The sequence below is a fragment of the Engystomops pustulosus genome, chromosome 10 (assembly GCF_040894005.1).
Source record: "Engystomops pustulosus chromosome 10, aEngPut4.maternal, whole genome shotgun sequence".
Lineage (NCBI taxonomy): Eukaryota > Metazoa > Chordata > Amphibia > Anura > Leptodactylidae > Engystomops > Engystomops pustulosus.
Genome location: NC_092420.1, coordinates 62,144,419 through 62,157,952, shown reverse-complemented (window position 1 = coordinate 62,157,952; position 13,534 = coordinate 62,144,419). Strand labels below are relative to the sequence as shown.

Genomic DNA, 13,534 nt, shown 5'->3' with positions numbered 1-13,534 from the left:
AAATGGAACAAAAACGCAGCCAAAAACGTCAGTTTTTCACACATTGCACCCTGACGTGAAATGCAACGCAAGTGTGGAAGGGGCCTTACAATGTACAATGTTTTTGTACATTTAAAACATCCTGTACAAAAATTTGTGTTTTTATTTCGCCATCTTCTGGTGCTATTAACTTTTTCATACTTCAGTGCACGGAGCTGTGGTCAGTGTCATTTTTTGCAATTTTGATGACATTTTCACTGCTATCATTTTTAGAACTGTACAACCGTTTGATAACTTTTTATTGAAATTTTTATATTTTTCAAAATAGCAAAAAAGTGCCATTTTCTACTTTGGGTCGTATTTTATGTTACAGGGTTAAACACAGTGAAAAACAGGGGCAGTTAGGATTGAGTTACTAACAGTCTTAGGCCAAATGCTTACTTGTGCTCTTTAGTGGCCCCAAAGACAGTAGAAAAGACTTCTTCTGTACTACTTATTGTGGACATCTAATGAATATCTAGTGTGTCATGTTGCTCGCTCCAGGCTTAGTTTATGCAAAAAAATATGCCAATATATGTAATGTCTTTATGCCATTAAGGAAACCTACCATGAGCAATCTACTATCAGAAGTAGATCTGAAGGTAGATTCCCCCTGCCTGCCTAAATCCTAATGTGTAATTTTATAATCCTGGAACCTAAACTAACTTGTTAAATACATTATTTTAGTAATATGTAAATTACCTGCAGAGGCTACTTGGGCGTGTACTAGCTTTAGCTCCCAGTGCCCGGCCAGGCTAGTACAAGCCTTAGTAGCTTCTGCAGTTATTTTGCTACTAAATACACCAGAATTCTGAGTATATATATATATATATATATATATATATATAAGTAGAAAGCGGCCAGCACTCCGTGGTTCAAATTTCAAGATAAAAGTTGAACTTTATTGAACAAGTGGAGACGTTTCGGTGTGTGACACCTTTATCAAGCCTTTATCACACCATTACCACACACCGAAACGTCGTCACTTGTTCGATAAAGTTCAACTTTTATTTTGAAATTTGAACCATGGAGTGCTGCCAGCTTTCTACTTTATTTATCTACAAGAGGATCGAGCCTGAACCTTTGGGGGCGCTGCACCCCTCCTTATTAGGAGTCTATAAGATTGTGCTGACTTGGACTTTACTATGTATATATATATATCCAAAAAATGAAGACAGGCATCACTCCTCCTTGCGGGAGGTGGAATAAACACTCAAGTTTTTTCACTACTTTGGAGCGCGCCTGTCTTAATTTTTTGGATACCTATTGAACTCTGGCTGGTGAGAGTGAGGATAGCATCCATAACATTCTATTTTTTCTTTTTTTCTTATATATACACCTCAGCAGTGAACATATAATCTACAATAACTTTTTTGCTCCTTTTTACACATTATATTGACCTGAAATGTAACAAAAGCTACAACTACATGCATGACACCTTTTCTAGGTTTGTGATTTCTATATTGTGTCTTAATGTAGTTGTAAAAGTTCAATATTACATTTTAAATAGAAAATCTCTAGTTGAAGAAAATGTGCAATACAAGCCGGCTATATCACTTTATTAGGTGCAGTTTAAAGCAGCTGAATTACACCTTTCCCATATTCATGTACAGTTCAATAACTTTGCAGGCATGCTTTGTACTTTTTTAGGCTGAGCAGGCTACCAATTTACACAGTATCATTTTCATTTGCGGGTTACAAGCCACCATATAAAGTAGCGTAGTATTATTTTTGGACATTTTGGTACAAGCCGGTTGCTGTTATTTCACTTCAGTTCACCAACTTGTAAATAAGTCTGCTTGGAAGGCAAAGCTACCGTCTGTAAGTTCTTTACAAATTTCTCAACTTGGTCTTTTGGAAGTTTTTCCGGAACAATGACGTTATCACCAATCTGGAAATATAAAGAGACATTATTAAAAAACGGTGAAATAATATGCATAAAGGCTGACATAGAATTGGGTTTATTTGAATCTTGGATTATAATCTCTATAGATATACAAATCTAGGTTATTATTACTTTAAGCAATGCAGAAAATATTTACATGAACAAAGGTAAGAAAAATTAAAAGGGATTGGACCAACAGAACAAGTCTTGTTTATATAATTTAGTCGGAAAATACTCCTACTAAGTATGAAGGCAAAGTGAAAGTTAATATGTACCTCAACATTTTTAAATTAATCAATGGCATGTAACAACCTGAGTGAAGTTGGCCCCCCCACTTTGTTCAAATCAAACAAAATTGGTGTCAAACGTTTGTGCTACGTTTGTGCTGGTTTGTGCAGCAGAAATTTTCGTTTGTGCCGCTATCGTTTTTAAGATTTTAATGAAAGTTTCCAGAGGTCATCAGAGGTCAGTCAGCCCCCCCACATTGCCCAAATCAAGCAAAACTGGTGTCAAACGTTAGTGCTACGTTTGTGCTGGTTTGTGCAGCAAAAATTTTAGTTTGTGCCGCTATCATTTTTAAGGTATGTTCAGGTGTTTGAGGTGTTTAGGATGAACTGGTAAAAAACAAACCTAGTGACACTTCCCTGGCTTGATCACCAGGGGGAGCTAGCAAACACATTGTACTTTGGAAGAAATGAACTCTGATGACCTCTGCAAAAAAGTATGAATATATTAAAAATGATAGCGGCACAAACGAAAATTTTTGCTGCACAAACCAGCACAAACGTAGCACTAACGTTTGACACCAGTTTTGTTTGATTCGGTTAATGTGGGGGGGCTGCTTGAACTTTTGAACTTTAATTTTTTGTTCATATATTCAAAACAAAAGCAGCACAAACAAAAATTTATGCAGCACAAACCAGCACAAACGTAGCAGAATTGTTTGGCACCAGTTTTGTTTGATTTGGGCAATGTGGGGGGGGCTGGTTGACCTCTGATGACCTCTGGAAACTTTCATTAAAATCTCGAAAACGATGGCGGCACAAACAAAAATTTCTGCTGCACAAACCAGCACAAACCTAGCACAAACGTTTGACACCAATTTTGTCTGATTTGAACAAGGTGGGGGGGCCAACTTCACTCAGGTCATGTAACATCATGTATTTTCCTTCTTCTACCCCAGATTGAAGAAATCAGGTGATACCTTTTTGAGGCTGAGTATATTTTATGGTGAGCTTTCGAGAATGCTAGTTCTATTTGTCATACATGATGTTATGCATAAACAGAAAATTTACAGCATTTTATACACACTAGGCAGTAATAATCTGAGGATATAAAAAAAACCTTTAAACAACAGATTGATAGATACAGGGACATCTGTTTTATAACAGGATGGCAATAAACAGACTAAAAACCTGTGAGGAATGACAAAACAGCCCTGGCTCTTATCTGCTTGTGGCCTCCAGGTTAAAAATTGGAGGTCGTGAAGCTGGCATGTAAATTTAGACCTCTTTGTAAGGTGTTAACTCTCTGCATTAATTAATACTCCCATTCTTTCCTTTAATAATAATAATCTTTATATAGCGCCATCAACTTTCACAGGACTTTACAAATTATAGGGGACATATACAAATATAATGCTTTTCCCTCCGTGTCTTGAAATATGCCATTAAAACAATAATCCTCAAATCTTCTATAGTGTGGTTCTCTCTGGAGAAATGTGCAGCCAGTGGGAGATCTTTCCTTTCCTCTTTAATGTCAAAGTGTCGGTGCAAGTTCATACGCTGATGAAGTCTCTGACATGTTTCCCCAACTAAAGGCCTGTGGTAGGACACTGTTCGCATATAATAAGGTATACCACATTGGAGGACCTGCAGAAAAAGGTCCTCTTGATCTTATGTACCTGCTGTGATTGTGATGAGCCGTGTGGATGTGCCATCATGTTTTTCCACTCCTTTTGCAGACAGGGTGAAATGCCATTGATGGGGGTCTAATGATGGGGTTCTCAGGGCACTCCGGACAACAAGTTGTTTCAGGTTTGGTGGTTGCTAGATGGAAAGTAGAGGAAGGACTGGAAATATTTCTTTTAGTCTTGTATCTTTCTGCAGAATCGGTTTAGTTCCTTGGCAATAAGATGTAGGATCTCACGTTGTGGGCTGTAGTTGACTAGTAGGGGTGTGTGGGCCTCCTTATATATAAGGAAACGGTCTTCCAAACAACTTGTTGTCCAGAGTGCCCTGAGACCCTCTTCAGAAAAGGGCACCTCACCCTGCCTGTAAAACAGGTGAAAAACATGTTGGCGCATCCACACGGCTGACCATGTGCCTGTACCACAATCACAACAGGTATTTAAGATTAAGGGGACATTTTCCTGCAGGTTCTCCAATGTGGTACAGCTTATTATGTGTGAACAGTGTTCTACCACAGGCTTTTTAGTATGAGACAGGCCAGAGACCTCATCAGCACTCGAACTCACACCAATCTGACATTAAAAAGGAAAATAAAGATCTCCCAGTGGATTTACATTTCTCCAGAGAGGACCACACTATGGGAGTATAAATTAATGCACAGATTTAACACCTTACAAAGTGGTCTAAATTTACATGCAAGCTTCATGGCCCCCATTTTCTCTGAACTGGAGGTCATAGGTCGGTAAGTAAGAGTTCTCCTTATGGAGAGTGCGAATTAAGGCCACAGTGTAGTTGTTTGGAGTCTTATAGCCATGGATGGTCCACTAGGGGGATTCTGGGAAAATATGCAAATCTACAAATTGAAAAGTTTAATCCCAAGGGACCTTAATGAAGTAATAGAATCTATCAAATAAATCATCTCCCCTCATTGAATGTATTCATCTTCCCATTTCCTCTCTGAACACTCTGCTCATATTTACATAAAGTTTTTTTTTTCTGAACACCCTGCTCCCTGTTGTCAGGATCAGTGGATCCTCTGGACCACCACAGGAGAAGGTACTAGCCGACACCTGGGACCAGAGTATAAGTGAAACCTGGTCTTTACCAGAGCCCTCCGCAAATGGGATGGAGTTGCTGCGGCAGGGTCGTTCCACAGGTGCGACTAGCCAGCGGTGGCAGCCGAGGTCAAGGACACAGGAACAAAGCAACGCAGGAACAAAGCAACACGTAAGAACTCTGGTAACAAAGGAATATGGAGGGACTCTGGTAACACGGGAACACACAGGAATGCAGGAACACACAGGAACGCAGGAATATCGCTGGAGAGGGTCACAGGAAGAGGCAGGAAATCAGGCAGCAGACCAGCGCCAATTAGCGCCAAATCTGTGCGAGCCAGCGTGCAGACGCCCTAGGAGATAGGGACACGCACGCCAAACTGCGGGAGCTGCAGAGACCTCCCCTGGAGCCAGGAAAGGTGAGTTCTGCCATGTAGGGGCTACGGGGATACACGTACCCCCCCTTACTTTGGCCTCCCCCTCTTCTTGGGCCTGAGGAATCGCTGAAGCAGGCTTTTGTCCAGGACATTATCCTCTGGCTAACCACGATCTCTCCTCAGGAACAAATCTCTTCCAGTCAACAAGAAAGAATCATCTACCTCTCAGTCTTCATGTCGAGGATCTCCTTCTCCTCAAAGACATTGGTGGAATCAGCCTGAGGTGCCGGAGGAGGAGGAACTTGCTGGGCGAAGCAGTTCAAGATGACTGATTTGAAGAGAGAAACGTGGATGGAGTTGGGTATGCGCATGCTAGGAGGCAGTCGCAATTTGTAGGCCACCGGGTTGATGGGACTGAGGACTTCAAATGGACCCAAGAATCGGGGTCCCAATTTGTAGCCAGGGATCTTTAGCCAGACGTTTGTGGAGGACAACCAGATCTTGTCACCAGGGGAGAAGAGAGGAGATGGTCTGCTTCTTTTGTCCGCCTGATGCTTGATATGAGCAGAAGCTAAAGACTACAGAAGTGGAGTCTAGGGAATTGTAGGAGAATTCTGACCATGAAAGAAGAGAAGCCCAGTCGTCTTGACGGGCGAACACAAAGTGGCGGAGGTAGCAACCCAACGTCTGTTTCACCCTCTCCACTTGGCCCTTAGACTGAGGATGATAGGCGGAAGAAAAGTCCAATTTCACCTGCAACTGTTTACACAGAGACCTCCAAAACCTGGACATGAACTGAACACCTCGATCCGAAACGATGTGCCGGGAAAGACCATGCAGCCGGAAGATGTGCTGGAAGAAGAGGCTGGCAAGATGTGGAGCAGGAGGCAAACCTGGCAGGGGGACAAAGTTAGACATCTTCGAAAAGTGGTCAGTCACCACCCAGATGACGGTGTTGCCAGATGATGCCGGCAAATCCGTAATAAAGTCCAAAGACACATGACACCTTGGGCAGGTAGGGATGGGTAACGGCAACAGAAGACCAGCAGCTTTTTGTCGTGAGGGCTTATTGCAAGCACAGGAGGCACAGGAACCCACAAAATCCCGAACGTCCTTGACCAAATCAGGCCACCAATAGAATCGGGAAATGAGGGCCACCCCAGGGTGCCCCGCCACACGTAAAGAATGTCCCCAGGTCAGGATCGTCTTTCGAAGGCCAGGTCACACATAAGTCTTGTCGGGAGGTAGTTGCCTCTCTGGAGGAACGATATGTCTCGGAGCAGAGTCCTCCCCCATAACATCGAAGGCATGGGACACGGTGTCAGCCTTGATGTTCATTTCGGCAGGACAAAAATGGATCTGGAAGTCAAAGCAAGAAAAGAAGAGGGACCACCGGGCGCATGTTCCAGACCCGGGAATTTGCACCTTTCCTCGTTAGCGCCACCATCTGAGCTACCAAAGATGAGAAATGTGGGATAAATTGTCTATAATAATTTGCATAGCCCAGAAATCTTTGAATAGCATGCAGTCCCTCTGGGCGTGGCCACTGAAGAACCACAGATAACTTGGCAGGATCCATCAGCAAGTCTTTATCGGAAATTATGTAGCCGAGGAATGTAAGGCTCTTCTGATGAAACTGGCACTTCTCCAGTTTGGCATAGAGATGGTTAACCCTGAGGTGGCTGAGCACTTGCCGTAAATGAACTGGTGGGACTCAAGATCAGGAGAATACATAAGGATGTCATACAGGTAAACCACGACACAACTGTAGAATAAGTCCCTGAAGACGTCGTTAACAAATTCCTGGAAAATGGCTGGCGCACTGACGACTGGGTCGTCTCTGTCCCAAAGAGGAGTAACCCCGAGCCAGGGCTTTCCTTCAGAGAGGAGAATGCCACCTTGGATCGCTCCGTGATGAATTGAGACGGCATGAGTTCTATGTGCAGGGAGCACTGTGTTATAGAGCCACTGCACAACTTTGGATCTCCATCATACTTGCCGGGCACAGACAGCCGTTGCCTAGGTTCAGCGGCAGGAAGACAGACCGGGGTAGCAGAAGTCGCAGGAGCAGTCTCAGGAACCTGTTGCTATGGCTGGGCGGCTCGCAGCTGTACACGTTGAGCAGCAATCTGCCAGAATTGTTGGACAATGATGGTGGCAACATCGGGCCCAACGGGAAGTGGAACCTCGGCGGGATCCATGGCCAGATCTTACTGTCATGGCTGTGAGTTTGTTGACCCTCTGGACTACCGGGGGAAATGGTACTAGCCGACACCTGGGACTGGAGAATGCAGGAATACACAGGAACGCAGAAATACCGCTGGGGAGCTTTTTCTAAGGCTGTGAGGCACAAAGATCCGGCAAGGAACACAGGAAGAGGCAGGAATGTATTTGGGAAGGCGACAGGCCAGCGCCACTTACCGGCGCGCTGGCCCTTTAAATCTTTGGAAGCCGGCGCGTGCACGCCCTAGAAAACGGGGAAGCACACGCCGAACCGCGGGAGCTACAGAGACCGCCCCTGGAGCAGGAGAGTTGAGTTCTGCTGTGTAAGGGCTCTGGGGGTTCACAGAGGGACATGGGTGCGCCTGCAATCCAAAACAAGGATCGCGGGAGAACCCATGAGACACCTGGTCATTTATACATACATTTTTTTGTAGTCTTTTTTTTTTTGAATAAATATAACAGTAGAACCAAGCATACACAACTAGTCCACCTCTCTCAGCAACACTTGCTACATGCATTGGTGAGTTCTATTGCAATATCTGTTTGTGTTAATTTATAGGTCTGATGTCCACTCAGTTCTCCATATATTTCCCCTAACGACTGGGATGCAGTTTACAGACCAACTGCATGTGTTACCTAGTTTAAATATTGATTTGTGATTTTAAATATTGCACACAATGGGGGATATTTATCATATGCTGGCAGTTGTGTGCCGGAGTATGATAGCCCCACCACTGCATTTTCGCAGCCTCTTGATGTATCAGGCGGGGTGCTGCGCAGTTTTTATTCTACGCCAGACCCTGCCTTTTAGTTTGTATGAATATTATATCCTTTTAGTTTGTATGAACTATACATGGTTTTACGTATATATATATTTTATTGACTAATGTACATATATAATTTTATGGATTAATTTTCCATTCTTTTAATCTATACGAATCATACATGTTTCTGTATATATATATAAATATTTTAACTGTAGATCTGAAGGAGACGGTGAGTCTCCGAAACGTGTCATCAATAAAGCAATTATGAACCATTACTATCCAGCTAGCGCCGTTGCAGTCACCCCCCCCCCCCCCTGGTCTCCCCAAGTACTAGCCACCAAGTGCAGTCTACACACAGCATCTGACTGTTGGGTAGCTCCTCCTGGATATTTAATGAAAGGCTTGAACCGAGACTTTTTTAACCCCTTAACGACTTGGCCTTTTTTAGTTTTTTCACTTCCATTTTTCACTCACCAACTTCAAAAATCTATAACTTTTTTATTTTTCCACATAAAGAGCTGTGTGATGGCTTATTTTCTGCGTAACAAATTGCACTTCATAGTGACGGTATTTAATATTCCATGGCATGTACTGGGAAGCGGGAAAAAATTCCAAATGCAGTGAAAATGGTGAAAAACCACATTTGCGACATTTTCTTGTGGGCTTGGATTTTACACCTTTGACTCTACGTCCCAAATGACATGTCTACTTTATTCTTTGGGTCGGTACGATCACGTAGATACCAAATTTGTATAGGTTTTATAATGTTTTCATACATTTAAAAAAATTAAAACCTCCTGTACAAAATATATTTTTTTTATTTTGCCATCTTCTGGCGCCAATAACTTTTTCATACTTTAGTGTACAGAGCTGTGGGTAGAGTCCTTTTTTGCGACTTTTGATGGCGTTTTCATTGCTATAATTTTTGGGACTGTGTGACCTTTTGATCACTTTTTATTAATTTTTTTATATTTCGACATTTTCGACTTTGGACGCTATTTTCCATTACAGGGTTAAACGCAGTGAAAAACTGTTATTATATTTTGATAGATCGGACATTTTTGGACGCGGCGATACCTAATGTGTTTATGATTTTTACTGTTTATTTATATTTATATCAGTTCTAGGGAAAGGGGGGTGATTTGAATTTTTAGTTTTTTTTTTATTACCGTATATACTCGAGTATAAGCCGACCGGAGTATAAGCCGAGACCCCTAATTTTACCACCAAAAACTGGGAAAAACTACTGACTCGAGTATAAGCCAAGGGTGGGAAATGCATTGGTCAAACCCCCCATGTAGTATACAGCCTGCCAGCCCCCAGTAGTATACAGCCTGCCAGTCCCCTGTAGTATACAGCCTGCCAGTCCCCTGTAGTATACAGCCTGCCAGCCCCCAGTAGTATACAGCCTACCAGCCCCCAGTAGTATACAGCCTACCAGCCCCCAGTAGTATACAGCCTGCCAGCCTCCAGTAGTATACAGCCTGCCAGCCCCCAGTAGTATACAGCCTGCCAGCCCCCAGTAGTATACAGCCTGCCAGCCCCCAGAAGAATACAGCCTGCCAGCCCCCAGTAGTATACAGCAGCCCCTAGTAGTATACAGCCTGCCAGCCCCAATGTAGTATACAGCAGCCCCTAGTAGTATACAGCAAGCCCCTAGTAGTATACAGCAAGCCCCTAGTAGTATACAGCAGCCCCTAGTGGTATACAGCAGCCCCTAGTAGTATACAGCAGCCCCTAGTAGTATACAGCAAGCCCCTAGTAGTATACAGCAAGCCCCTAGTAGTATACAGCAGCCCCTAGTAGTATACAGAAAGCCCCTAGTAGTATACAGCCAGCCTGCCCCCATGGCCCTTAAAAAAATAAACTTAAATACTAACCCTCCGATGTCGGCGCGGTTCCCCGATGTCAGCGTGCCCCGTCTTCTTTCTTCTCCGCGGCTCCTCTTCTCTCTTCTTTCTTCCGACATGGACGCGGCCATGTTTTCTTCTAGCAGGCGCATACTATGATGTGGCCGCTGCTGAGGTCATAGTATGCGCGGCCACGAAGAAAACATGGCCGCGTCCATGACTGAAGAGAGAAGAGGAGCCGCGGAGAAGAAAGAAGACAGGACGCGCTGACTTTGGGAAGCCGCGCTTACATCGGAGGGTGAGTATTTAAGTTTATTTTTTTTAGTGGGTAATTTTTTTTTGTAATAGACTCGTGTATAAGCCGAGGGGACGTTTTTCAGCACATTTTTTGTGCTGAAAAACTCGGCTTATACACGAGTATATACGGTATCTTTTTTTTTTTTTAACTTTTTTTATTTTTACTTTTACTATTTTTCAGACTCCCTACGGTACTTTAACCCTAGGTAGTCTGATTCATCCTATCATATACTGTCATACTACTGTATGGCAGTATATGTGGATTTTACTCCCCATTCATTACAATGTGCAATTAGCACATTGTAATGCATGGGATAAAATGAAGTAGCCTCGGATATTCGGAACACTCGAGGCTACCATGGCGATGGATCGCTGCTCCCTGTGACGTCATCGGGGAGCGACGATCCGCGGCAAGATGGAGACGCCCATGCGCCGCCATCTTTTTTAAGCCGCCGGCAATGCTGCAATTGAGGTGAAAACATCGGTTCTAGCAATATGCAGCAAAGACTTACCGGCTATGGAGAGGGCTTGGCCCGTGAACCCTCTCCATGCACTAGTACGATGAAAAGGGGTTAAGGTAAACCCCCACTCTAATAGGGATAAACAGGGGTTTCCACCATTTGATTGTGTTTTATTTACCTTAGAGGAGCGCAATACCGCTTTTGTATTTCCTAATGCTAGTTAACATAAAAGTGGATTTGATTCCTGAGGGGCTAATAGATTAATGGTGTAAAAGTTATTGACCTTGTGCTAAGTACTTTTGAGAGCATCCAATATCACTTTAAACTATAAGACTGTATTGATTAATCTGCCCCAAAAAATTATACACACATCTTTACTCGTGTAAACCCACATTTCCACATTTTGGGGCTTACTTAACCATATTTTATTGCTGTTTTATTATAAAAGGAAAAGGAAGAAACAATGTAATACCTTCCAGTTTACTGGTGTAGCTACTCCGGTCTTGAAAGTAAGTTGAGCAGAGTCTAAAGCTCTTAATATTTCAGTCATGTTCCTTCCTGTTGATGCTGAATGTACAAAAATGCCCTTGATCTTTGTATCTGGGCCAATGATTACACACTAAAGAAAAGAGAAAGCCAAAATAATTAAGTATATACCAACAATAGTCATTTAGAAATGTATTAAGTGCAAATTTTTCAACCATTGACCTATTAATTAGTTCACACCAGCTCTATTTTGTAGCTAATCACAAAAACATTTTACAGAAAACAATACACTCCATTTGATGTAAAGTCTATAGGAGATCCATAACCACCTCCCCCAAATGTAATATAACATATCTTTATTCTATCTGTTAAGTATGCCATTTCCATGATTTTGCTACAAGATTGTGTCGTAAGCTTATGGAGCACTGCTATTCTCACCTACATCAAATCCCTCTTCTTCCAATGATCTTGGGACGTGATCTGAGTAACTGGGACATAATGTTGGCAGATAAAGTAATTACTTAATCAACAACAATAATAGGAAATGTTGACCACCCGTTGCACAGTTTCGTAGAACAGAGAGTTCTTTTAGTGGTAGATTTATTTAACTGAAATACAAAACCGAGGAACCTTTCTTCCAATGGCTGTAAGATTTATAAATTGCGACAAGCAGCGGGTTGTGAACCCACTGTGCTATCCAACTGGTTTGGCTTTGGGCCACAGACTAGGGACGTTGAGTGTCCCTGGACCTCTCTGGTATTCACCCTTTTACCGATAACAGGGATCTGGACTTTGCTGCAAAGAGATCACAAGGCTGCTACCTCTTCTGGCAGTTCCAGTGTGGATAGCATCTGGCCCAGCAGGCACAGAGACATCGGTATGTAGTACCAAGGGATCAGGCATAGTGGGAGGTCAGAGTCAGTCCGGAGTCTAAACAGGCAGCGTACAAGCAGAAACGTAGAAACACAGTGAAGTTTTCTCAAACTGGTATTTGTCTAATTTGGCATAAAGATTCTTTTCCCTGAAACGCGACAAAACTAGGCGAACATGCACCGATGCATCATCAAATCGGGAGAGTAGACACACCACGACGCAGATATTCAACAAGTCCTGGAATTCTTGGAATACAGATGGAGCATTACACAGACCGAAGGGCATCACCAGATACTCGTAGTGACGGTCTCGGGTGTTGAATATGGTCTTCCACTCTTCATCTTCATGGATACGGATCAAGTTGTAGGCCCCTCAGAGATCTAACTTAGAGAAGACTTTAGCTCCATGGATCCTATCAAAGAGTTCGGAGATAAAAGGCAAGGAATACTTGTTTTTATGGTAATCTTATTTAAACCATGGAGGTCTATACAAGGTCAAAGAGATCCATTCTTCTACGAAGAAAAACCCAGCTCCGGCTGGAGTAGACCTTCTTATAAACCCCCTCTCTAAGGCTCTCTAAAGGCAGACATGACCAGAATCTCTGGCAGACACAGAACATAAACCCGTCCACGAGGAGGAGAAGTTCCAGGCATCAGATCAATCGGACAGTTATATGTACGATGTGGTGGGAGAGTCTCAGCCTCCTTTTTGCTGAAGACATCCGCATAGGCAGCATACTGTGGAGGCAGGTCAAGTAGCAGCTCAGGTTTCGCAGAACAGACAGGAAGGACCTTAGACATAAAGTTCCTCTGGCAGCAAGTACCCCATTGCAGGACTTCACCAATCAAAGAATGGCATCAGAACCAGGGCAGTTCCAGAACATGGTCCATGGAATTGGGCAGAACAAAAAAAAAACAGATTGTCTGAGTGCAGGGCCCCTATCTTCAGTGACAAGAGTTCAGTCACAAACTCAATCTTCTCTGGAAAACTTCTGCCATTAACAGTGGAAAGTGGAAAGGCTTCGCAAGGCGAGTCACAGGGAGTTTGTGCTGCAAAACAAAATCCTCTTGAATAAAGTTAGCTACAGCTCCACAATCAGGATACACAGAGACTGAGATCAGACTTTTGCCAGACCCCAAAGAGGCAGGAAAATTGATCTTCGAGAGAGTGAATTCCCTCCTAGATTTGTCTCTCCTATCAAACCTAGGAGATTGGGTTTCCCGGCTACATAGTGGGGCTCATTTACTAAGGGTCGCACACGCACTTTTGTCGGACTGTGCGTCGTTTGGGGGGCTTAAATGGCTTGTACAGGTATTTAAGAAGTGTGTGTGT

At 43.2% G+C, this 13,534-nt stretch overlaps 1 protein-coding gene across 2 annotated transcripts in view; it reads right to left on the bottom strand.

Annotated features, from left to right (window-relative positions):
• Positions 1–1,562: 1,562 nt before the first annotated feature.
• The window catches only part of LOC140104279 (peroxiredoxin-6-like), a 28,034-nt gene continuing 16,062 nt past the window's right edge, over positions 1,563–13,534 (bottom strand). For both annotated transcript variants that reach the window (XM_072127747.1, XM_072127748.1), the window contains exons 4-5: positions 11,316–11,462; positions 1,563–1,909 (exon numbers count right to left, since the gene is read on the bottom strand). In XM_072127747.1, coding sequence (XP_071983848.1) covers positions 1,784–1,909; positions 11,316–11,462 — 273 coding nt within the window. In that variant the 3' untranslated portion in view covers positions 1,563–1,783. The remainder of the gene's footprint in view (positions 1,910–11,315; positions 11,463–13,534) is intronic.